The sequence below is a fragment of the Acomys russatus genome, chromosome 10, assembly GCF_903995435.1.
Source record: "Acomys russatus chromosome 10, mAcoRus1.1, whole genome shotgun sequence".
Classification (NCBI taxonomy): Eukaryota; Metazoa; Chordata; class Mammalia; order Rodentia; family Muridae; genus Acomys; species Acomys russatus.
Genome location: NC_067146.1, coordinates 70,198,734 through 70,223,497, shown reverse-complemented (window position 1 = coordinate 70,223,497; position 24,764 = coordinate 70,198,734). Strand labels below are relative to the sequence as shown.

General features: G+C 47.3%; 3 protein-coding genes across 3 annotated transcripts in view; all 3 read right to left on the bottom strand.

The window, feature by feature from the left end:
* Hoxa3 (homeobox A3) overlaps positions 1-20,613 on the bottom strand; it is a 32,152-nt gene extending 11,539 nt beyond the window's left edge. The window contains exons 1-3 of the mRNA XM_051152356.1: positions 19,697-20,613; positions 4,263-4,376; positions 2,446-2,528 (exon numbers count right to left, since the gene is read on the bottom strand). The gene's annotated coding sequence lies outside the window, so the exon portion shown is untranslated. The remainder of the gene's footprint in view (positions 1-2,445; positions 2,529-4,262; positions 4,377-19,696) is intronic.
* Hoxa4 (homeobox A4) lies at positions 8,906-10,356 on the bottom strand. Its single transcript, XM_051152362.1, has 2 exons — positions 9,786-10,356; positions 8,906-9,295 (listed from the first exon to the last, which is right to left on the bottom strand). The coding sequence occupies exons 1-2, from the start codon at positions 10,294-10,296 to the stop codon at positions 8,949-8,951; spliced, it is 858 nt and encodes a 285-aa protein (XP_051008319.1). The 5' UTR covers positions 10,297-10,356; the 3' UTR covers positions 8,906-8,948.
* A 606-nt stretch (positions 20,614-21,219) lies between the features above and the next one.
* Hoxa5 (homeobox A5) lies at positions 21,220-24,760 on the bottom strand. The gene is made up of 2 exons (XM_051152358.1): positions 22,763-24,760; positions 21,220-21,784 (listed from the first exon to the last, which is right to left on the bottom strand). Exons 1-2 carry the CDS (start codon positions 23,655-23,657, stop codon positions 21,534-21,536), a joined length of 1,146 nt encoding a protein of 381 aa, XP_051008315.1. The 5' UTR covers positions 23,658-24,760; the 3' UTR covers positions 21,220-21,533.
* Between the last annotated feature and the right edge of the window lie 4 nt (positions 24,761-24,764).

Here is a 24,764-nt window from a genome sequence, read left to right as displayed (position 1 = left end):
CCTAAGCTGGAGGCAGCAGCATCCTTTCAAGGTCCTGGCTGTGGGACAGCTGGGAGAAGACTTCTATATAAACTCCCCAGCCATGACTTAAGTCAGATACTGCAAAGTAAGAATCCAAACCTGCCTGGTCCAGGGGTGAGAGATAAGGAACAGACCAAATTTGGCTTCCAAAAATATATTCTTCTGTCCTCCGAGGATCCAATCCACTCATCTTTGTGTCTTCTGCCCCATGTGATACCTATTCCCCAGTGACAGTCACTCACAATGAGCTTTCCAGATACCATGAGAAGGATCTAGAAATGTGCTCGTTCACTGACAACACCCTCCCCCCTCCAAGGTTGTGCAGAGGCATCAATTCAAAGATGAGAAGGGCCAGTTTCAGAACTCTCTCAACTCTCTCTTTCAAGAAAACCGAAACTCTCTCGATGCCATAAGACCATAGCGGCAGTGTCTAGTGCTGCTTCAGAGACACCTCTCTGACTTCATCAACCCCGTTGGCATCTCAGTCTCCTGCTGAAGCCTCCATGGCACCAGCATCACCATCAGTGCTCCAATTGTTGCTTAACACTTCACATTAAGGGTTGATGTCGGTGACTTGGTGGGATGAGAGGAGGGAAAGAAATCTGAGGAAGTCAAAAGAAATTTAACTTGTGAGTTAAAAAAATAAAAGGAGGAGGAGGAGGAGGAGGAGGAGGAGGAGGAGAAGAAGAAGAAGAAGAAGAAGAAGAAGAAGAAGAAGAAGAAGAAGAAGGAGCAACTCCTGTAAGAGTGAACTTAGGCTGGCCAACCTACACAGGGATCCAGCAGCTGAGAATCTTCCTTCATCACTCTGAATCCACTTTTCTGAAGCAAAACTATGCAGGGGGGAGTAGAAAAGTCACTAGCCCCTTTCCTGTCCCCTCCACTCGGGGGCCAGGGCTGAGAGCCCACACTGTGAGCCAGGACACCAGAGCCAAACTGGGGGAAAGTTGGCTTGGAAGGAGCAGGTGACCAAGCATGCAGACCATTAGTCAATATTTGCCAGGCTGTTGGCAGATTAAATATATCTGTACTCAAACATTGTGATCTGATTTCTCTATCAAAACTATACTCAAGTGATAAATCTTTATTTAACATGAGATACTTCCTGTGGGTACAACTGCAGTACAAATGGGCTCCAAGCTCTCCAGACACAAGTGGGTGTGTATATATCATGTCATGTTTCTGCAGCTTTTAATATCAGCAATTGTTCTGTTATTTGCAGATACGCAAATCATGTATACACACTGAGTTGTAAGTACCTAAAATGTTCCATCCATACTTGATATAAACAGGCACCCGTAGCTGAGAAAGTATCTCCATTACAAGGATTTCCCGTCAGATAATAATTGTATTCTAAACCACATGCCAGCCTTAGAGCACCACTGAGTAGCATGTGGAAATTAATTAACACTCTGATATCTTTCTGGGGAGCAAATTTTAGAAAAGATTTGGACCTAGGGAACAGAAAACAAAATCTGAAAAGTTTGTGTTTTGTTTTTTTTAAAGATGTAATCCCTGGGTTGGAAGTGCCTCATAACTCAATGGGAGATTGCTTGCCCAGCGTGGGCAGAGGACTTGGGTTCCATTCCCAGCACCAGAAGAAAAAAAAATTAACCCCTGAAAGAACAAAGCAAACTCATTCGTTCATATGGAGCTTCTGAAAGCTGTTCCAGCAGCCCCGCCCCCAAACAGGCTTGTAATTTATGGTTCTTTTACAAGGTAATAAACCACAGTGATTACCTCCCTGCATATCAAACTAAGAGAACAAATTAAGCCAGAACTTGAAAAGAATTTTTAAAGAGTCCCCCCCCCCCTTGTTCCAAATAGAAAAATGAAAAACATTCAGATATAGAAGAAGCACTGTGTTTATTCTCTGATGGAAGACTGGTGCAGACGGCAGGGCCTACCCACCGGAGGAACTGCAGCTTCTCTCGACTGGACTGCCTGCCAAGGAGAGGCAGAAAGACCAGCAGAAAGGCAAGTGATGGAGACAAGTTTTCTCATCCCAGAGCTGGGACTGGCTGACAGCTTCGGAACTCACAGCATTCAGCCTCCACAGCTATGACCTACACTGCAGCCGCCTTGCCGCCCTGGCTCCTGCTTGCTTCTGTTTTACAGTTGGGTGTAGTGGCCTATTGGGGGGGGGCTTGTAGGAAGACACGAACACACCCCTCTGGCTCTCACTGCCTCATCTTTAGCTTCTGCAGCCCCTGCTGTGGCCTACTGCAGGCTTTGGAGCCTGCTCTTTGTCTGCCTCATGCCCACATGGTCCTCCCGGGAGCCCAGCTCTAAACTCTCCCAAAGTTAAATATTGACCAAAACCTCTTTCAGCCAGCTCTAGTTGCCAGGATGGGGGAAGTACACTTTTCTCAGCCTCCCGGTGCAGAGTCCCAAGGCTGAGGGAGAGTTTGGCGAAGCACTTACCTCCAAAGATGTTTAAATCTAAACCAGGAGTGGTCTCCAAATCCAGGTGTTCAGGGAAGCGTTTTTTCCAGTGACCAGGCACTCTGCAGACAAATAAACACCAGAGGGTGAATGGTGCCTCTGAAGGAAGGGAATTGAAGACTGGTGCTAGAAATGTGTCCTGTGTGGGCGCCAGGGTGCCCCAGGGTGACGCGGACATGGAGTTGTCGCCAGGGCACTGGTCCATGAGACGCACTCATAGCTCGAAATATTCCAGTCTACAAATGGCCCAAAGATGGTGATTTATTTTTGTAAAACAAATACATACTCCATCTCTGCCCTCGCAATCTCCTTTTCCTTTTGTATAGCTTGGAGTTGGGGGGCATGGAGAGTGAATTAGAGGGAAAGAAAAATAAGATGGCTTTGCTGGTGATGCAGGATCCACTGGCAGAGCTCTGCGTGTACCCCAACTTGGGGAATCTGAGGGCAAGCTTTATTTTCTTTTGCGAACAATGGGAACCCTTGTCTGGAAGCATTCAATCAGACTCTGCTGAAACCTCACTAATAGCGTTCATTTCTGTTGGCGGGAAATCAGACCCCTGCTCCGTCCACAGATCGCAGGCAATATTGGGGGCTTTTGTCCTCTGGTTTATTCAAATGCCGGGCAAGCTAAATCTTGGTCCTGGGGGGCTGGCAGGACCAAAGCAGCGCCTGGCCCCTAAGAACAGACCAATTATTACTGCTAGAAACCTGGCAAGACCAAAGCGTTGGACAATAGATACCACTCCCACCCCCTGAATACTACCTTGCGTGCTAACCAGGAAATGGTCAAGGTACCTCCAAATAGGTTTTCTGGGGTTAGGAAATGGCAGAGGATGGTCCCAGCTTGACAGTCCTCTGTTGAGACTGTGTGAGACTTCTGCTTCTTCAGTTCTGATCTTAACCCACTCACACCTGCCAGCCTGCTCCAAACCAGCCCTGTTAGGTTTACTCCACACCTATGTAATCCGGCTGACAGCCAGAAAAAAACAAAAACAAAAAAACCTACCAAGTAGCTAAGGAATCGCCTCTCTTGGCTGGAGAACCTCCTAGAATGCTGAGGGGTGGCAGCAAACTGGCAGCTGCCGTCTGCCACAACTCCACCTGCAGCTTTTACCCTGCATAAAGGCACTTAGGACCAGAATCCACTCTGGATCTCTTTGCCTTGATCAAACTCCCAACTCTGTGTCTTCTTCAAGAGGAGAGTTCCCCTGGCCTTGGGATTCCTGGGGTGATCCTGAGAAGGGTGGGGCCTAGTTGTTATGCACTTGGATAATTTAACTCCATCCCAGAAAGATGTGCTGTGCCCCAACCCTCCTCTTCCTCCTCCTCCTCCTCCTCCACCACCACCACCATCACAACCACCACCAAGCACAAGGCTTGGGAGTACTGTAATTATTATGGTTATTACTGCTATTGCTATCTCTTTATTCTCAAGTCTAATATTCATGGTTCCTGTTCCCCATAAATCCTTCAGACTAATGAGTCACGGAGAGACGCTGCTGCTCGCTGCCTGGGTCTCTCGCTCTGCAATGGCTGCAGCCCCGTTGTGGTCTCTCTCCGAGTTTTTTTGGCGTCTACTTGCTCCCTCTCTCGCCTAGCGCTGGTGATTTATGAATGCCGGGGGGGAAAAACTGAACAAAGCCGCGTGCTTCCCCTTCGGTATCTCCGCAGTCTTCCCCCAGCGTGATTCAGAACATTACCAACTGTCTGCGCTTCTGTCCCACTTCATCACCAAAACCAGGATAAGATGGTGTGGGGGTGTGGGGAGGAGGGGGAAGCCTGAGCCCCGAACTCACATTTCCCTGGACACAGAGTCTCCCGGCACTCCCAGCAATCTTGTGAGAAAGCCTTGGACCTGGTGAGCACGGGACTGCTCAGTTCTCCACGTTGAAGGGCTCTTGTCTGCCTTCCTGAAGGAGTTAAACGCCTTTGGAGATAAATCTGAAGGTGTGTGTGTGTTTAAAAATCAAATAGAAGTTGGAGTCTCACTACTGGGAGATTCAATCCTAGTGAGGCCCTGACGGCTCAGATCCATTCTTGACGGCCTGGATTAATTATTTAACGAGTCACGTGATCACAAATGATCACAATTCCAGTATCTCCCTCTACTCTAACAAGCGCTACACCTTTACAGTTGCAACCAAGGTCCACACTTGGCCTGGTTTGTTCTCCAGGCCTCCAGAACACAGCAACCCTTGCCCTGAAAGGGAAGGGCATGCAAGTGCTAGGTTGAGCCTAGCAGAATTAGTAAGATGGGGCATTCCTCGCCTGAACTCAGTGGTCAGCCCACCTGTTTGAGTGCCGAGAGCAGGGCTGTTCAGTTACATAATCTCCGAGGGCAGCTTTAATGAGACATCCACTCTTCTTCCGCGCTATACACTGTGGCTGTGTAAACCTGTGTGTATGCCTGTATACACACTTGTGGCTATGCATACCTGGGACCCTACAGATCAGCATATATCTAGGCTTCTGTTCTTGTTTATTGCAATTGAAAACAGAATAGCTCCTGCAGGAGAAAGATGCCTATGCACTTATGCCTATCCAGAGTGATGAGAGGCTTTGCGACCTATGTGCTCATTATCATAAGGAACTTGATGAGAGGCATTCAGTTGCCTCAGTTTCCTCTCCTTGTAAACTGAGGCAATTGAGCCAAAATGGCCTCCAGTTCTCTTTCATCTTGAACACTTGGACATTCACTTCAGAGTGGAAGTTCCAAGGCAGAGGTTATAGACTAGAAGGGTTCATGGCACCTCCCTGGTGCTATCCAATTTCCTCCTGCGCCTCCTGCTCTTTCTCCTCTGATTTTTATACCATCCTCTTTTGTTGTTATTATTGTTTTTCAAAACAGGGTTTCTCTGTGTAGCATTGGCAATCCTGGAACTCGCTGTGTAGACCAGGCTGGCCTCAAACTCAGAGATCTGCCTGCCTCTGCCTCCACACTGCTGGGATTAAAGGCCATACCATCCTCTTTGAGGTACAAAACAGTTTTGTTTGGTTTGGTTTGGTTTGGTTTTCTTGACCGGTGTGTAATATAGGAAAGAGATGCCAGCAGCAGCAGTTGGGAAAGGCTAAGCCTGAGTTTTTCCTTGCAGAGCCAGACATCAATGGGATGATGGAAAAGGCCTTTGTCTGTACATTCCACTCTAAAGGGTTGAGGATCTGTTTCCATGTTGGAACTGCTAGAGGAAAAAGCAGCAGGGGACTATTGTACAGTCTGAGGGCTTAGGGGGACAGAGGTGCCCCAGAGCCGTGAGGAGAAGGGAAGAAGTAGAGGAGCTAGGACACCCCAGGATTGCTGATATAAAGACAGAGACAACGTGAGTGGGCCCACCCCATATATCTGGGTAATCTTCCCATGAGCTCCATCCTGGGTATTAAGTACTCCACTATGCCTGTCACAGATGAATTCCCACTGTAATAAAACACTGGGTATATCGTAGATTTCAGCAAAACTAGCAAAGAACGCCTGCAAATTGCCATTTGTCTTCAAGGGGGAGATTGTTAAGTACTTAATTCAAACTGTGACCATTAAAGTGTCTTCTATCCGATTTAGGTTGATTTCAGATGTTGACAAAACTTTTCTCTCCAGAGTCATGCACAGTTTGGCTCTGCAGCTAAAACAGATGAACTTGTACTAAAGAGAGAGAGGAAAAAGGGGGAAGAAACAGGAGACCATGTCAAGGATCGTTTTTTTGGTGAGAGAACTACAGAGCTTACACAAAATACTGTCTTTAGAGGTCAAGGGTTTGAAGGAGTAGTAGGTTTACTTAAAAAAAAAAAAAAAAAAAACAATTAATGAGATAGAAAATTTGTCCTCTCAGTGAACTCTTATGGTTGCCCTGACAAAGGGCAGACAATGAAGGATTTTAGAGCACACAGTGAGATTTTTTTTCTAAGCTGTTATAGCAAGCTCCCTTAAAAGGCTAGCTGAATTACAAACAGAACACCTACGACAGATAATGAATGACATAATCATTCATAGCATTTTCAATAATTCTGGTTTTTCAAAACACCCATACCTCAACAATCAATACAAAAATTGCCATCTTATTTCAAAACAGCAGAAAAATTATGTTGACTCTCACTTCCTCTTCTGAATGGACAAATGAAGACTGTCCCCTTTACCTACCTACCTGCCATGGTCTCCAGAATGAAGGCAGTGAAGGCCTCATGTCCTTCCCACCCCTCTGAGGAGAATGTAAGAATTCACTTTAAGTGATGAAAATCTGCCATTTGAGGTTTTGCGGCTTGATACTCAATTTCTACTAAGAGCCTGGGTGTATGTATGCTGCCTCTTTGCCTGAGAAAGCATTATTTGCAAGAAGATCCCTCTCTCCCCCAAAGACTTTTCCCAGAGAATGCCTTTCAGAATTGCTGTTGAATTACAAAGAAGTATTTATTGTATGAGGTGATTAATGATTCGGGGGAAATTGCTATTTTCAGTGTGATTTCATTTTGCTTTACAAGTGCATGTAGTAGGGAGGTTAGTAAGTTGTAGCAGCAGCTACATTGCCTCCAGAAATGCTTAGCGCCAGTTCACACCTTATAAAATGAAGTTTATGCCAGGTTCTTCCTAACCTGGGAAGGCTTGTGCATACTCCTTTCTTTGTTAATTCTCTTGGCCTCTCAGAGACTAGAGAGCATCACTTCTTTCTAAAAACTGGCTTATCTACAGGTAGAGAAAAGATCCCCCTGGCTTGTACTCAAGGCAGCACAGTGGCTGAGGTTGTCCCATTTATGGAAATGGTTTGAAATCTCCTCTGACATTAGAGATGTAGATAAGCATCCATTCTCTCTTTTACATTTACTATAAAGTCCCCAGAGCTGCTCTGTTTCAAGGCCAGGTGGCACTTCTAATATTCTGTTTTCTCTTTCTCCCTCCCTCCCTCCCCCCCATCTCTCTCTCTCTCTCTCTCTCTCTCTCTCTCTCTCTCTCTCTCTCTCTCTCTCTGTGTGTGTGTGTGTGTGTGTGTGTGTGTGTGTGTGTGTGATGGTTGAGGACCAAATTTTTAACAAATGCACAAATACTAGGGTTACAGAGATTGAGAGGTGAGTGTTTATGTTTTCAAAGGTCTAGATCTTTGAGGAAAGTGGCCCTACTCAAAGTTTGGCTTTCTTCCAACAGTGAACTCTTCCAGATCTACCTTGCTTAGGGTGCATTTTGGGGTGTCATGCTTCTTATTTTCTCAGAGGGTACTTTGGAGAGTGTGGTGAGAAAGCTTACTTTGCTCTAAAAGCTCTTTTAGAGAAGCAAACAAAAATTCCCAAGCCAAGTTCAGCACGAAGACCTTAGGACCAGCCAAAACCCCAAAAGCAATCTCAACCCTTTGCATAAACTATTTTTTATCTCCAGGGAAACAGGCAGATTAAGTGTGAAGGTGCAACAAATGCCAAGGGAACGCTTCTTTCCAAGTCTGCTCAGAGTTCATCCTGTAGAACAGCTGCAGGACTGCCTGGGCCTCTGCTCTGCAAGGTTTCACCTTTCCTTGCAGGGACAGGCGCATTTCTATGCCTTACAGAGATTTGAAGGCTGAAAGCCTGGCCAAGTTTGGGAAGAAGAGGAGTGCTCCCAGGGCTCAAGAGCCTTCCTGCTTTTTGGAACACTTCCACAGTGGGTCAAGCTTGACAAGAATTCAGACCAAGTTGAACACACACACACACATGCACACACAGACACACACACAGTGAGAATACTGAGTGTGACCCCAGCTCCCACTGTCTACAAGGCTTCTGCATACAAGGTCAAATATCTCAACCAAGAGGTTTGGGGGGTTCTTTTCTTTCTTTTTTTTAAGCTTAGAATACACACAAATCTGTCTCCTAGGTTTTTCATGTTTTTTAAAATGACGTTTATTTTTAGCATATTCCTCTTTATACAGCCATATTATTTTGTACAGTTGCAAGTGGGTCTAAACGCATCTCCCTCTCCCCCAAGATTGTGGCCCAGAGTGAGACAATGACATCTCTCTAACAGTATCTTAAATAAATGCAAGGAGAGGAAACCACATGCCACACCTACCATCAAGTTCTACACACTTTGAGAATTAAATAATCTGGTAGGGTCCACAATGTCTACTAAGTAAAGGTCTGGTGGAGCTGCCTTAATAATGTAGAAGAGGAAGGGAAGGAAACGGGCCTGCTTCTGCTGGCAACAAAGATAGTCAGCCTGCACCGTCCAGCTGACTCAAAGGTATTTATTCTATGGCAAGTGCTTCCTCGCAGGTATCCAACCCTGGCAAAGCTGTCCAGGTCAGCGGGTTGTTCCACTGAGCAGTATCCAGAACAAATGTCCTCTTGGGAATCGCACACAGACGCTTACCAGGGACGATGTCTTCTTTTTTTTGGTTACGGTTTCCACCAAGTTGAATTTTGTTTTGGTGTCTGTTATGGTTTTACTTGGGGAGGAGCGGATAAGGATAGGAAAAGGAGATGAGAAGATGAGGGCAGGTAAGTGACAGAAACTGATTTAGGTCTCTAGCGGATTATATGGATGAGGGGATGGGTGTGGAGGCACTAGGAAGAGGGTGGGGATGAGGGTGTGGGCTGTGAGTTTGTGCTTTCCCAAGCGGGCCGGCAGGGGCCGAGGCTGAGTTGGAAGATCGCATCTTGGTGTTAGGAAGTTTATGGTCTTTCTTCCACTTCATTCTCCGGTTCTGAAACCAGATCTTGACCTGGCGCTCGGACAAGCAGAGCGTATGGGCGATCTCGATGCGGCGCCTCCGGGTCAGGTAGCGGTTAAAGTGGAATTCCTTCTCCAGCTCCAAGACCTGCTGCCGGGTATAGGCTGTTCGAGAGCGCTTGGGCTCACCTCCGTTATAACTGGGGTTGACTGAACGCCAGAACCCCAAGGAGAAGGCCAAGGAGGAGGGAATGGAAGAGAAGAAGAGGAGGAGATGGGAGATGGGGTGGGGAAGAGCAATTGGACATCATTATATAATAACCTGACACCAAGTTCACACAAAATACATAAAACGGCAAAGAAAATGTTTCACAGGCTATTGACAACGGGAAACACCCGAGAGCCATAAAGAATGGTGCTGGGCATTGGGGCTGAAGAAAAGCTTCAAAGACACATGGCCCGGAGCCTCTGCCAGGGCAATTAAATTTATGGGGGCTATAATTACTGCCCTAACAGTTTGGCGTCTCGTAAATCTCGGGATAAAGGGACCCTGGGTACAAAAGGGTTCTCACGATGGGACCAGGCTGCTGGGCGGCGCGCACACACCCACAGCCAAAGCGCGGGCCAGATTGAGGGGGGTCCCCTCCCGCGCCCTGCCCCGCGCCCCCTCGCCCGCTGCCCTCCCAGCGGCGCCACATACCGGCGCTCACGTGGATCTTCTTCATCCAGGGGTACACCACGGGCTCCTTGCCCTTCGGGCCCGCCGGGCCCTGGTCCGCCAACAGCAGCGGGCACGCGGGGGCGCTGCCCCCTGTCGCGACAGCCGGGGTGGCGGGACCGGGGGCGCAGCGCCGAGGGGGCGCAGGGGGCGCAGGGGCCGGGGTGGGGTGCGCGCCGGGGGCCGGGGACTGCTCGGGTCGCGCGGGGCTGGCGCCTTGGCAGGCGTAGGGACAGGCGGCGGCGGGCGCGGGGTACAGGCCCCCGGGGTAGCTGGGCTCGCGCGCCCTTGGCGCGTAGTAAGCAGGGGGCTGGCGGGCCGCGTGTAGGTTCGGGGCCGGCAGGTGCGAGGCGGTCTGAGGCCGCGGGAAGCCAGGACCCCCGCCCGCGCCGCTGTCCCCACCGCCCGGGCCGCTGTGCGGTGCGAACTCCTCGAAGGGAGGGAACTTGGGCTCGATGTAGTTGGAGTTTATCAAAAACGAGCTCATGGTCATTAATTTGTGAAGTGCAAAAATACTAATTTTTCTCGCGGTGTCGTTTTTCTGCTCTCGCCGAGGCCCCTCCCCCTCTCGCCGCGCTTCCCATCCCCCCCCCCCCACCTCCCCCCCCCCCCTCCCCCCCCCCCCCCCCCCCGCTGTCAAACGCCTGCCCCTCCCCCTCCCAATGCCGCCGAAGTTCGCGCCGCTCTTCTCCCGCCCCCGCGAGCTCCCCGAGGCCCTGCGCGCCCCGCCCCGCGCCCCACGTGCTGCGATCAGGCCAATGGGCGATCCGCGCGCGCGGACCCGGATCAGGAAACACGCGGGGGCGTGATGAATGCTGCTTTCCACCGGGGCGGGAGGAGCCAGCAGCGCTTGTGTTCCTCGGTTCCCCCAACTTGGATTCTGGCTGAGAAGTTGGGGCCTGTTAGACTGTGGGTCCTTTCGAGCTCTGTTCCTCCCCACCACTGCTGTGCTAGGCAGCTGGTCGCCACGGCTCAACGCTGACCTCCAGTCCAACCAGGCCTCGAGTGGTCCTCCGAGGGTTCGAGGGCCCCAGGAGAGGGAAGGATACTGGGACCAAGAGACAGACCTTGGCATTTTATCCTAGCCCAAGAATAAAACGAAGGAGGCCTACAGACCCATTTTTCTCGCCCCCGTTGATTCTTTACCCACGCCATGCTCATCCACCAAGCTGTTGGGAAGCCCCTGCTTTGCGAAGCTGGGCTGGAGGCGCACTGGGAGAGTGTGGGTGGGTGGACTGCGGAGCAATCGGGTCGAGGAAGTACAGCGAGGGCGGTCCACTAAAACCTAATGGATACTTTCTTTTTTCTTTCTTTTTTTTTCTCCAGAGGCCGAATTTGCACAACATTTTTCATTTAAAGATTTGGAAGCTTCCTATATTGCAATTGATGGAGATGCTGACAACAGAGCAAAACATGCCTCCTTTACTAGGCGCTATTGTGAGACCTCCACCCTAGAAGGGGAATGGAGTGAGGTGACGCCTGCACAAAACCGGCTTTGAATCCAGTGACTTCGCATTTCAGAACAACTCCCAAACAAAACCAAGCTTGAGATAGAATAAGACCCTAGCAGGTGTGATCGTCAACCGATCTTTTCTAACTTTCCCCCTGTTTTCCTTTTTTTTTTTTTTTTTTTTTTTTTCCCCTTTTTGGATGCTGTTTCCTCAGGCAGTATCTAGGAGGAGGGCTATATTTACAGGACTGCCAGTAATTTTTGGATTGCTGAAAATTAGCATATTAACGATATCAGTAGCTCCGGAAAGGAGGGAGAAGGGACTGTTGCCTGCCATTTGGTAATTGAAATTTGATGGGTAAACTAATTATGCCATTATTAACAAATAAATTACTTATTAATTCCACCTAATGTTGATCTTTGAAGTAAATACTGATGCCTCATTCGTACTGTGTTCTTTCTTTTTCCTTTCTTCTGAATAGCAGACACGCCTAGATCCTTTGCATGATAGTAAGGCAGTGCAAACTGGCACGTCACCAATCTAAAAATAACTCTCATGTTGGCATACAAAGCAAAGGTAGTTCAGCTGGTGCACCTAGTTGATCTTTCAGAGTGCAGGATAGAACAACTGCCTGCTCACAACGCAGACAAGGAAAGTTATAACCCAGGCCTGGAGACACTTCAAGAGAATGTCAGTTCTGTCTTCATTCGTATCCGTTACTCACTTGGGCTACTAAATACTGGGATGTATCTATTTGATGGATAGTCATTTAATTTTTAGCCACATAAAGACTATTATATGAGACTAATCTTTAATTTAGGGAAAGAGGTTTAAAAAAAAGGATCATGTTAGTTTCTGACTGAAATCGCCTTAAAGTGGCACAAAGAGATTTTCCACAGTGGGCGTATGTGCCAGTAAAGAGAGCTGTCCACTGACATGCGGCACCATGAAATTTTTTTAAAAAGTGAAATCTGAGCCGTAGACAAAAATCAACACTGATTCTAATCTTTAAATATCCTCTCTAGACTGAATGGAGGAAATGCAGCCTGTGGTGCTGTGGCTGCTCTGAACCGGCATCTCTCTCTAGAAGGAAAATAGAGGCATAAAGTATACATTATCTAACATAAGTAGCATATATATATATAATCATACATACAAATACATATGTATTACACATCTGGCTATGTTTCAAGTTGGAGGAAAAGCATAAGAAATTTTTGTTTGGCCCTTGTGTCACCAACCTTGAGCACACAAGTCCTAGCCATGTCTGTCTGTTCAATATTATTTACAGACACTAAAACACAGAATTCGTGTTGTTTAGCCTCAGAATTGTCTACAGAGTTTTCTGCTTTTAAGTATTAAGGAGACACTGGCACTGTTTTGTATATGGTTAAGCTGGATGAGTTAGCTCTGCCTGTTTCCTGAGGGTCTATTAGTTAAGGAAGATGGGCTTGCACAGAACCCCTCAAGGCCTGTAACTTGTCTTTGCGCTTCTATCATAAACACAAACGGAGCCAGGACCACCAAGTGTTATCTCACACACCGACATTTTGACATTTTACTGCAAGATTTATGGCTGTAATAAACAACCCCAGTACCTTTCTTGAACCTTCCACAGCCTCCCTCTGCAAGCAAGCCATAGCATAATCACACTGAATCGAATAATCTTTTGAAAAACATTAAAACTAAAGAGAATCTCTAGCCTTTACAAAAGATCCAAGACACCAAAGGAAAGCTAGAAAGAAACTAACTCAATTAGAAAAACAAACCAAAGTTTACCAGCTGCATCTTGCCAAGGGAAAAGATGGGATGCCCCCCCCCCCCCCAGTGGAGCTGAGAGGGAGTGTGCTAATCTTCACACACCAACTGGCTCTAGTCCCAAGCGGGGCTGAAGCCCTAGCTTTTCCTTGGGAAACTAGTAAGCACATTTGTTCATTTCCATGTGCAAGGATAATATATATTTCCCAACATGCTATCCTAAAATCCCATTAAGTGAAATAACTTTTCGTCATGTCCTTGTATTCCAGATGGAGCAGAGGAGTCTGGGCAAGGGAGGGCGAGGAGGAGGCAGTGCTTGCTTGCGGCTTGCTTTGAATCTGATTTGAATCCTTTTGAATATATTTGGAACAGCCTTCCCACTTGAATGCAACCCTGTCCCAAGTTTCAAAGTGACCGAACAGTGACACCGTGTGCATTTTGTTTCTTATTAATCTTACACATTGACAGTCTTTGTTAAGTCACAGGCGCGCCCTCACCAGCCGACATTTTCATATTTGTTAGACGCGCTGACCTGAAGTTCACCTCGGCCTTGGACTTTGCGCTTCTAAAAGGTCTATACAGTGTCTTTTAGAGAGTGGGGTGCTTTGCCCAGGTCAGTCCTTCCCAGGAAAAACCAAGGGGAAAAGGCAAAGGAAATGTAAGCATTATGGGATGTATTGACTGTATTTGTCCTTTGTTCTTTAGAGTGAGGGCCTCCAGGCTGTTCTCGATCCCCAGTGCTTCTCTAGAGCAAATAGAGCAGCAGGATTTTAGGCTGCCTGGTAGTGCCATTTAAGTGCTTCCTCCCATCTACACTAGGTGTTTGGTTATAGAGAAACAACACTTACTAGCCATTTTTGCCAATTAATTTCTTTAGGGTGTAATTTCCTGATGACGGTTTAAAATAACAATATAGCCCAGGCATCATAGAACTGATACTTACTTAGGACACACACACACACACACACACACACACACTGATCACAACCCTCTAAAAAGGTAGGCACTCTCAAAGCAGTGACTTCCACAGGAACCTTTTGTCACTAGACTAGCTTCAAGGGTGTTTTTGGGTATTGATGCTGAAATGTTTCTTGAGTATTGGCTTTAACCAAAAATACAATGAGAAAAGTCCCTGGAAGAGTCATAATTTCTGGATGAGCAAGTGGGGCCTGGGTTCTGTTCTTTTCTTTTCAAGAGAGGAGATGTGAAGTGCTGTTACAGCAGTAACCATGGTTGTTTTCTTCCATTTCATCAGCCTAATGCCATTTGCTTCCAAGATCCTTGCCAGGGTAAAAACTTTACACATCGCACAGTAGACATATTCTGGTTACTTGCTTTCATGAAGGCAGCATTTGGGAAATATTTACTTTACCACTGAATATGTACCTGGTACCATTAAATCCAATCAGCCCGAATATGTAGAGATTTGTCTTAAACATTCCTGCAAGGTTGGCCTTCTGAGCCCTTAAATTATTCCCAAAATTAAGAAGAAAAATATTTTTTTTCTCATTGTTGTTTTCCTACCTTGATCATTTGAAGGTCAGCACATAGGAAAGGAAAATACCTTCCCTAGAAAATAGATCCCAACCCAGACACTTAAAGCTAATCTAGATGTATGAAAAATAAAATATCGGTTAACACTTGACTTGCAACAGACAAATGAGGCATGATTCCCCGTCTGCTTCTTGAACACACTGTTCCTTTTCTACTCCTCCCACCCTCCTCCTTAGCTTGCTCCCCACTCGCTGTCCTTGGTTTGTCCTCCACTCCAGTTCCACACCTATTTTTTAGAAGTGCTTCCCAGAGAACAGAAACCCGGTGGTTCTCCAGTGTGGCATAGCACGGAGACCCAGTTTCCTGCCTTCTATACCATTACTCTCTTACAGAGTGTAACAGTCTTTTATCCCACATATATGGCCTCTCCTTAGAGCTTCCACTTCCCTGCTCTGACAATAGTCGCATTTAGTGAACTGCAGGTGGGGGTGGGGGCGGGGAGGCATAGTCTATGCTTGAAAATTACCAGGAATACACTTTCCCCCCACACTTTAGAGACCATTATATGTATTAAAACATTAAAAAAAAAAAAAAACACCCTGACCAATCAGAATCACTCTCCCCTTTTCATATAAAAGGAACATAATGGGGGCATTAGAAACTTGCTACTTGGCTTTTGAATGGTCCTCTGATGAGCTCTTAGCATTTTTATTTTGTGACAAGCCCACAAACCATTCTTGGTTCTCCAGCATTGAAGGTTTTGGTGTTTTGGTAATCTATGCCTATTTACCTGCTGCTGTTCCCTCAGAATGGCAGTGATAATTCAATATGAAATACAGCATGTATTACTCCTGAAAAGAGGAATTTTCTATCCTTTCCTCCGTAATTGAGGTCATTCAACCACCAGGGTTCACCTGGAGTCCACACCGTGATGCACGCATCACTCCAAGCCATTTTATCTTTTGTGCTGATAGTTGAGATCGCAGCTCTAACATTGACATCAAACTCTGTCTGGGCAGATGACTAAGAGTGCTGCACAATGTAAACTTTTGACCCTCACTTTTTGACCTGCAGTTGTAACGCTAACCACAAAGATACACAGCACTGAGCCTCTTCTTTAGGGGGAAGGGGCGCTCTAGATCCCAGGCAGCCCTGCTCTTACCACTGCCTCTTGGAATTAGAGGATGGAGTGCATATTTTTGTGTATTTGTGACCACGTTTCCTGTCAAACCAGCCTCCTGTTTCTTCATCATCATCATCTTCTTCTTCTTTTTTTTTAAGTCAGGATTTAAGAGCTGGGCTAATTTGAAATCAGTCATGATTCCACTAGCAAGGGCAATTTAGGGGAGGAACTGAAAAATCTTTTGAAAGCAAAAGTGCAAGGGGGAAAAAAAGAGGGGAGAGGGAAATGTGAGCAAAGGAGTGGGGGTGAGTTTTGGTTTATTTAGAAATAAAGCCAGAGCCTTAATTGTTGGGAGAGTTGTCCCGGGCAGGCCGGCTGACTGTGAACTTGTACTAAAGCGTGCTCTGCTGGCGATTCCTAGGGTGTGCAGATTTATCTTCCTTGCATTTACTTAACCCGGCAGTGAACTGCATGAGTGCCATTTGTTAAGCGATGACAGCCTTCACCTCCAGCAAGGGCTGCTTCACAAAATCGCAATAATTACCCAATAACCCTCATAACAAATATTATTACTGAAAAGGCCAGTTTGTAGGGAAGGGACTTGATACGGGGAAGACAAAGTTCTTTTCAGAAAACATCAAGCAAAACAAATCTGAGCTTCTCTTCCAGTTCCGGAGTTTAGGACTGTGGAGCCCCTCCCCTATTTGGGTGGGAGCCTAGGCTGAGCCTCTCACTCTTTCCTTGGCATCCTGTTTATACTTTTGTCGTTTGACTAGAAGTACATCCCCCCCCCCCAGAAGCCAAAGGGCTGCATCCCAAGATACTCTGCCTTCTTTATGGTGAGCAAGCCATGAGAAGACCCCAGCCAGAGAGGGTGTAAGGGGTGTGGCGGGGGGGGGGGCGGGGAAGAGATGCTAAGGGCATCTTGCAAGCTGAAAGAGTTATCTTCATTTCTAGCAGCCAGTCTTCTGCACTGTCCTTGTTTGGATGTAACAGTCTCCAAATCTCAACAAATGAGCACAACTGTTTCTGGTAGAAAACTCAGTCTCACTCTCTCTGTCTCTGTCTCTGTCTGTCTCTGTGTCTTTGTGTCTGTGTGTGTCTGTCTGTCTGTCTGTCTGTCTGTCTCTCTCTCTCTCTCTCTCTCTCTCTCTCTCTCTCTTGCTCTCCCTCTCTCTCTTCTCCTCTCTTTTCCTCTCCTCTCCCCCAAAGCCAAACTGAGTAGGGCAGGGCAAAGTGGGAAACCACAGGAGAAAAGGAATCTTGGCATAATGTTGTGAAATTAGACCAGGGAAACCCTAACAAACCCCTAAGTAAGTGTGACCAGAAGCTCTCTGTGGTACTCATAGTTGAGGGAATATATTCTTTTTGGCTTGTAGAAACAAACACAACCCTGCACATTTCCGCCACCTCCTCCTTTTACAAAAGAAGACACAGATTTTCTGCTACCAGCGGGAAGGTGGATATCTTCATAAAGCCCTCAGTGGGAGAGGGTTTTTTTCTCCTCTCTCTCTTTCTCTCTCTCTCTCTCTCTCTCTTTCTCTCTCTCTCTCTCTCTCTCTCTCTCTCTCTCTCTCTCAGTTTCTCTTTTTAAAAAAAGACTCAAAAAATCCACAAGAAGAAGATACAATTCATCTACAAAATGAGTAGAAACCCAACCACCTTCTTAAGTATGCTTTCCATGAAAACTGTAAGAAAGAAAAAAAATGTCCTCAAATAACAGTTCACACAGATCAGACTGGATGTTGTATTTCTTAAAAGTCACTTAACTCCACGTGGGTTGACCTGCCCTCTTAAATTCTACTTAAGCCTTGTGAAGATTAAAACAGACAGATGTAAGCAAGCTGACAACACTCATAGCCTGTTTTTTTTTTTTAATTTGTGGGAAAGATCCTTAGGAATGTATCTTGTTGGATATTATTCCGTCAGCTTTTTTCTGCATCCTCACATCTCAGGGTGTGGCCAACTGATGTTGCTGGTGCTTTCTTTCTCCTAGGTATACCCATGAACCTATCAGCATGACTCTTGGGTATTTATTTTTAATTTTTTGCTCTTTATTTTGACAACCAAGAAATTATGCAAGTAAAATCACCAGACATATAACCAAAACAGAACCACAACCCAACATTATCTAATAACCCAAACTCAGAGCAGCAAAACAAAGACTCTAGCATTCACAGGCACATCAGATAATAAGAACCCATTTCCATGTAATTTTTTTATTCTAGTTCCTTCTAAGAGGTGGACACATCTTCCTGAGTGCTGAAGCACCAATATTCACTTCACAAAAAATAACTTTATGGAGTCTTCAGCTTGCCACTATACAGGAAAAGTGGAATTTCTGAGAGGTTTTTTGGTGGGAGGGTTGTTTTGTCTTGCTTTTTATTATTCTGATTTTGTTGCCTTTGAATCTCTGAATTTGGGGCTTCTGTAGATTTATATTGAATGAAGGAGATTTGTGTATAATAATGCTTGTTAAGATTTCAAATCAATACTTCAAAACATCTCTCTTTAAGCACTTGGTGAATACCTTTACCAGCTTGTAAAGCTCCAGAGAAAAAGAAGAGCCCTTTTTAAAGTTTTGTTTGTTTGCTTGCTTGCTTGCTTGCTTCATTTTGAAATATAGTTGGAAATTTTGGCTTAGCTACTCAGACAAGATGGGAGGGATTTATTAGGTCTCTGGTGGGTACCTACCCTAAGAAGACCCCAGGACAGGCCAAAGAGTTCCCAGTTAGGCTTGGCTTGCCATTAAAAGACAAGGGAGGCTGGGGTCCGGATGGCATTGTACCCAGGAAATTTATATTTTACCTAACTTTACTCATTGGTGCAATTTTGGAGACTGTTTTGGAAAACATAGATTATGTAAATTTCCTGAGATCAAACAGAAAGCACAAATAACAAAAGAGAAGAGGAAATCTCCTACTGACAAACGAGCAGTTTCTTCCTAAACTACCCTTTATGATGTGTCAAGAAAAACAACCTGGGGACTTTCAAGTTGGGCATTGAAGACACCTCAATTTCCCTTAAAACTTTAGGCACAGTTTTAGAAGAGAGAATTTGTCTGCAAGTTGAAGAGGGGTACATTTCTCTGTCTTTAAGTGTTATCTAGGGAACCGCTTAAGTTGCCTTGCTCCTGTGCATAGCCGTCTTATTCCTACAAAGAAGTGAAGGAAAAGGAAAGAAGGGAATGAGAAGAAAGGCAAGGCGGAAGAAAAAAAAGCGCTTTAACCCCTTTCAATTAGCCTGGGGATTCAAAGACTAAAGTTAAATCCGGCCATAAAGTTTATTGCTTCAGAATCACAGGCGGTTGAGAATGCTGCCAGCGAAATGAAAAGAGCTATCAGGAGAACAGGGTTCAGGGAAGCTCAGTACCTCCTACAGCCTAGGTGGGGACCCGCTGTTCCCAGCATCCTGTGGGTGCTAGCAGCTTGGTCCCCCGCCATGTAGCCAAGGCCCCAGCCAGCTTCCACTCTCCCCAGCTAGTCTGAAACCCAGCCCCGAAGGCCGCCTCAATTCAGTCCTGCCAAATGACCCTGGCCCGCGAAGACATATTGCACAGCCCCATAAGGAATCCCGCCAGCGTCGGCCTCAGCCCTGCTCTGGCCTTTCTTTCAAACTCTCCAGTTCAGTTCAGCCCTCTGCTCTAGTGGCGTCCCTTCAACTCCCAGAGCTCCGCGACCCCCGAAGAGCCTGGGCCTGACCAAGCTTAGAAAGAAAGGTGGGAGCTGCCACGTTTTCACACACAGACCCATACACACACACACACACACACACACACACACACACACACACACACCATCATCTTTTTGCACGCCGGCAGGAGCGGAAGTCATTAACATCCACGATTGTGCAGCAATTAAAGTTAGGCCTGGGGATGCAGCTCCCTCGGCCACAGGCGTAGTTCACTGTGCTGCCCCCACAAAGCTGGCTCTGCTTTGCACATGTGGCCAAAGGGAAAAGTTTGTTCTCCCATTTTGAATACAAAGTCAGCTTCAGTTTTACTGAACCAGAGAGAAAGACAGAGCAAGAAACTTTTTTTAGAGCGCAAATTCAAGAGGCGAGCTTACCTTAACTTGGAGGGAGCCATTTTTTTCAGAGAGTTTTGAGAAGTTGTGGTTTGGACACTTCTGGGCCTAAAATTGACAGTTTGAATGACCAGGCAGCACACGTAGCCTGCAAAAGAGTCAAATGGAGTCCAGCGTTAGTGAGATTGTATGTTATGTGGTATAATGTTGGATGTCAACTCCCCAAAACCATAAAACTTACTTTAATGGCCCCACGTGACGTTTTATAGCCAGTGAGCCGATCTGTCTGTGCTATGGATGATTTTACGATCTAATTCATAGACAAAACCCTATTCATTTGGCACCCAAATGTCATATAGCCGGAACTGGGGCTTATAAAGTTTACTGTTTTATAACTTTTAAAAGGAAAGACGGCATCCGTGCAAGCAGTCGGTAAATGTGCAAATCTCTAGTTGGCTTTAGCTGCTCTGAGGAGTTTCCCCAATGGAGCTAGGATGGGGTAAGTACTTTCCATTTGTAGCAAATTAATTGTGGCAAAAGAAGCCAACTGGTTCAGTGAGAGGAGTGGGGAAAGGGTGCTGGTGTGGATTAGTGGACTGAGGGGTTGGGGTCTGCAGCCTGGCAGAAAAGCCTCTTCAGCAAGGCCTAGAAGAGCCTTAGGAATGAAGGTTCTGTGTGGGCCGGAGTGTGGCTAACAAAGCTCTGGCCTTTCTCTCTTTTCTATTCCTCTCCATTTGGGTACCCACTAAGTCAACTTGGTTTCCTCAAAGATGACCCGAGTGGGCCCAGGTTTTGGAACCTCCTACAGCTTTCCCCTTCTTTTGACCTGACTTTTCTGATGGTTCAGAGTAAGGAAGGCTGTGAGTCGAAGTGTTGGTGAGAACTCCACCATGAAGAGGCAGGCTAGTCCAGGTAACCCCAGACTCAGCAGCTTCCAGCACTACTGGACAGACAGAAAAACAGAAAGAGCCGCGGACAGACAGAAAAACAGAAAGAGCCGCTTGCTATTTGGCACAAATCAGACCAACAGCACTTACAATAGAAAGTTTATTTTTTTGTTTGTTTCCAGTCAGTATGTTTTCCTTAAAAACAAATACAAAAGAAAAAAAAAAAAAGCTGATCACAGTTTGCTTAAACAGCCAGACTTGGACAATATTTGTAACTTTGTTCACAAAAACATACATCACTGAAGCTGAGCTTATAAGAGCCACTTCCAGAGTTCGTGCAAAGGGTCCTACAAAGGCACGCAGGGACACACCGCTTGGAGTCACAGTTTTTGTCACAGAGTCACTAGCCACTACACGTTGAACAAGTTAAGTTGTGTCTCATCAAGTCACTTCTACAACAGCATTAATTACACAAGGAATATAGGTAGTTTGAATAAAAATATCTTTAACAGCTTGGAGCTATTGAGACAGGAACACTTCCACGCACATGCACATTAAACAACTCAAGTGCAACACACAACATTGGCACTAACCGAGGTCGAGGGGGGGGCATTTTGTGTGTGTGGATTTTTTCTCTCTCTCTCTCTCTCTCTTTTTTTTTTTTTTTTTTTTTTTTTGGTTTTTTGTTTTTTTTTTTTTGTTTTGTTTTAGTTACTTCAAGTAACACAGCTTGCTTCATATAAATAAGTTAAAACATCTATTTTTTTTTTCAAGACAAAGCCATTCAGGACAAAGAGATGAACAGGAGCAGATCTACTTTATACAGGCGCTATAATGGCAATAAACAGGCTCATGATTAAAAGATGAATTGGGGCAACGAGAACAGGGCTTCTTCACAGAAGGAACACAAGGGGGGTTTCAGAAAGTCACCTTAGTACAGACACTACGGAGAGCTCCGCTAATACTGCTCAGTACTTTAACCGCTCACAGACTCAAGGGCGGAAGGCCCCGCCCGCCGCTGCCATGCTCATGCTTTTCAACTTATTATCTTTTTTCCACTTCATTCTCCGGTTTTGGAACCAGATTTTAATTTGTCTCTCGGAGAGGCAAAGAGCATGTGCTATTTCAATCCTTCTTCGGCGGGTCAGGTAGCGGTTGAAGTGGAATTCTTTCTCCAGCTCCAGGGTCTGGTAGCGCGTGTAGGCCGTCCGGGCCCTTTTGCCTTCTGGGCCACCTATGTTGTCTGCAACAGAAAAGTCAGCGGTTTAGCCACCAACTCCTCAGCACCTGGTTCCAAAAGTCAGCCAGGGTCCTGAGCTGAGCGGGGAAAGGCTCAACAAGTCCTCCCTCCCCAACCATCCTTCCCGAGTTTCTTTTCCTCTTTCTGAAGAGAAAAAACAAGATGGTTTGGACTCTCAGAACAAGCGGCCCACCTGAGACTGGAACTCTGTCTTGAAGGACAGCTTGGCTTTCCCTAACCCCCTACTCTGCTCTTTGGCTCTGCACGAATTGTCCTAAGCAGGGGCACTGCCCTCCCAGGCTGCCCACCGCTCAGAAACGCACTGGAGCACTGCCTTTTTCTGAGTTCCCAAGTGGCCTCCAGGTCACCCTCCGTTAAAGTTACAGCCGCTCTAACCGTCTCCTATTCCAGCCCATACGCTTGGGGCGCCCGCTTTCTTTTTCTTCCCTTTCCTTCCCTCTCCCTCTTGCCCCCAAACTTCAGAATCCTGCCTGCCTTCGCCGGGATTATCACCCCCCAACCCCCTTTTAGGGGGCTCTAATTAGTAACGCTGTTTCCCCAGCGTAGCCCTTCTCATAAATTATCCACCCCTGACAAGCCCGATTCACGGCCCCTACTGCCATCCCTACCTCTCCATGCCCTCCCTGCTCGGCTGGCTTGCCTGACCCTGAAGCGAGTTGCGAGGCGCTGGGGTTCCAAATGGAATTTCTTCCTCTTTTAGCATCTAAACTTGCTTGGCCACCCCATTCTTCTCCCCCTTCACCACCCCCTCCCCCAGTATCTGTGAATGCTGGACTCTGCTGCAGTCAAGGGGAGGAAGTAAAGAGGAAGGCAGGGAAAGGAAAACCGCAGGGAGAGACTCTGCGGGCTGGAGAGAGGCGAGACTAAGAGAGAGACCCGGAAGGAGGCTGCAAAGAACAGAGGGTGATCAAGACCCGCGCCCCCCACGGACGCGTGGATCAGAAAACGGCTGGTTTTTACCGTGACTAATGTGCAGCTTGCGCATCCAGGGGTAGATCTGGGGCTGAGCGGGCGGCGCCGGGCTCGGCTCGCTCTGGGCGCTCGCCTGCTCGCTGCTGGCAGGGGCGTCCTCCTCGGCTGCGGACGCCGTGCCAACCCCTTCTCTGCTGCTGATGTGGGTGCTGCCGGCGTTGGCCGAGGCGCCGCTGGAGTTGCCCAGGGAGTTTTTCCCGCTGTGATGGCTGTCGCTGCCCGGCGAGGGGGCCACCGCCGAGCAGGGCAGAGGGTCGGGCGGTGGCGAGTGCGTGGACGTGGCCGTCTGGCTGTACCTGGGCTCGGCGGGCGCCGCACTCGCCCCTGCCGCGTAGCTGCGGGCGCGCTCGCCGGAGCCAAAGTGGCCGGAGCCCGAACGGCCGACGCTGAGATCCATGCCATTGTAGCCGTAGCCGTACCTGCCGGAGTGCATGCTCGCCGAGTCCCTGAATTGTTCGCTCACGGAACTATGATCTCCATAATTATGCAACTGGTAGTCCGGGCCATTTGGATAGCGACCGCAAAATGAGTTTACAAAATAAGAGCTCATTTGTTTTTTGATATGTGTGCTTGATTTGTGGCTCGCGGTCGTTTGTGCGTCTATAGCACCCTTGCACAATTTATGATGAATTATGGAAATGACTGAGGCATGTACTCGGTTCCCTCCTACGTAGGCACCCAAATATGGGGTACGACTTCGAATCACGTGCTTTTGTTGTCCAGTCGTAAATCCTGCCTGATGACCTCTAGAGGTAAACTCGTGCACTAATGGGGAAGTTGGGTGGAGGCGAGAGGGGTGGCGCGCGCGCCCTGGGCGCGTGCCCGCCACCCTTCGCCGCCGTTCAGTCGGACTCGAGCGCCACCCGCTGGAGACAGGGCGCATCGCTTCGCTTCCGACCTCGGGCTACAAGGGCCGGGGTCGAATTGAGGTTACAGCCCATTATGGCAAAATTATTGCATTTCCCTCGCAGTTCCATTAGGATGTACCAATTGTGAGGCCGTCAGCTGCCGATCGCACGCCCGGCGAGGATACAGAGGATTAGGGGGAGGTGGTGACTTAGAATTATTTACAACAACTTTACTTCCCCGGCTTTGTAGCCCCTCTTATTTTTGTATAGAGGTTGGGGTTGGTTTGCCCGGCCGGCCAGCAGCTGTGAATTTTGAAAACACAGATATCACCTTCGGGGAAGGGAAGACGATTTACCCAATTGAAGAAATAAATCCTGCCCACAGCAGCAGCCACAATTACGGCTCTGTTTTTGTGAGCGCATGAAAAACAATGTCCCTGCCGCTTTTAAACGACAGGCATCTATTAAAGACAGCTTTTTGTGTGTGTAGTGTTTCTCCGAGGCGAGGTCAAATTCCATACACTCATATAACCAGAGTCGATTTTTCTTTCGTATAAATACGTTTTTCCTGTCGTTCGTTTGCTATCTGATTTGATTATTTTATCCAGCCTGGAATATCTTCACCCCTGGTCCGGCTCCTCCGGCCAGCCGGGCTCCAGGTAGCAGGGTTCTTGGTGAACCCAGAGAGTGGGCCCTGATACCCTACAGCTTCCGAGGCTTCTTGGAAGCTGGGATCCGTGGACAGAGCTATTAGGGTCTCACTTAGACATCCGGGAGAGTAAATTGCGGGAACAAATAGAATCATTTCGTGGTAGTACCTAGTATCTCCGTGGTTATTTTCCTGGGCTAAGAAAGACGAAAGTAAATCAGAAATGTAGCTAAGAGGCGAGCAGACTCTCCCCACTAGAGGCCTGGCATCTCAGGCGTCCTTGGCACATTTGGAAGCCAGGACTCTTGCGGCTTCCATGGTCCTGGGCCCCCTCTTTCAGTCCTGAAAACTGATAGGTGGTGGCGCTCGCGCTGTACGAGGCAGGGAGTGGGAATTGGGAGCTGGGAGCCTGCGGGAGCCTAGTTGCTCCCGCTCCCGAGGCTGTAATGTTCCACTCGAACTCAGGTTGGCTTGCCTTGGCTGAGGCTGCTAC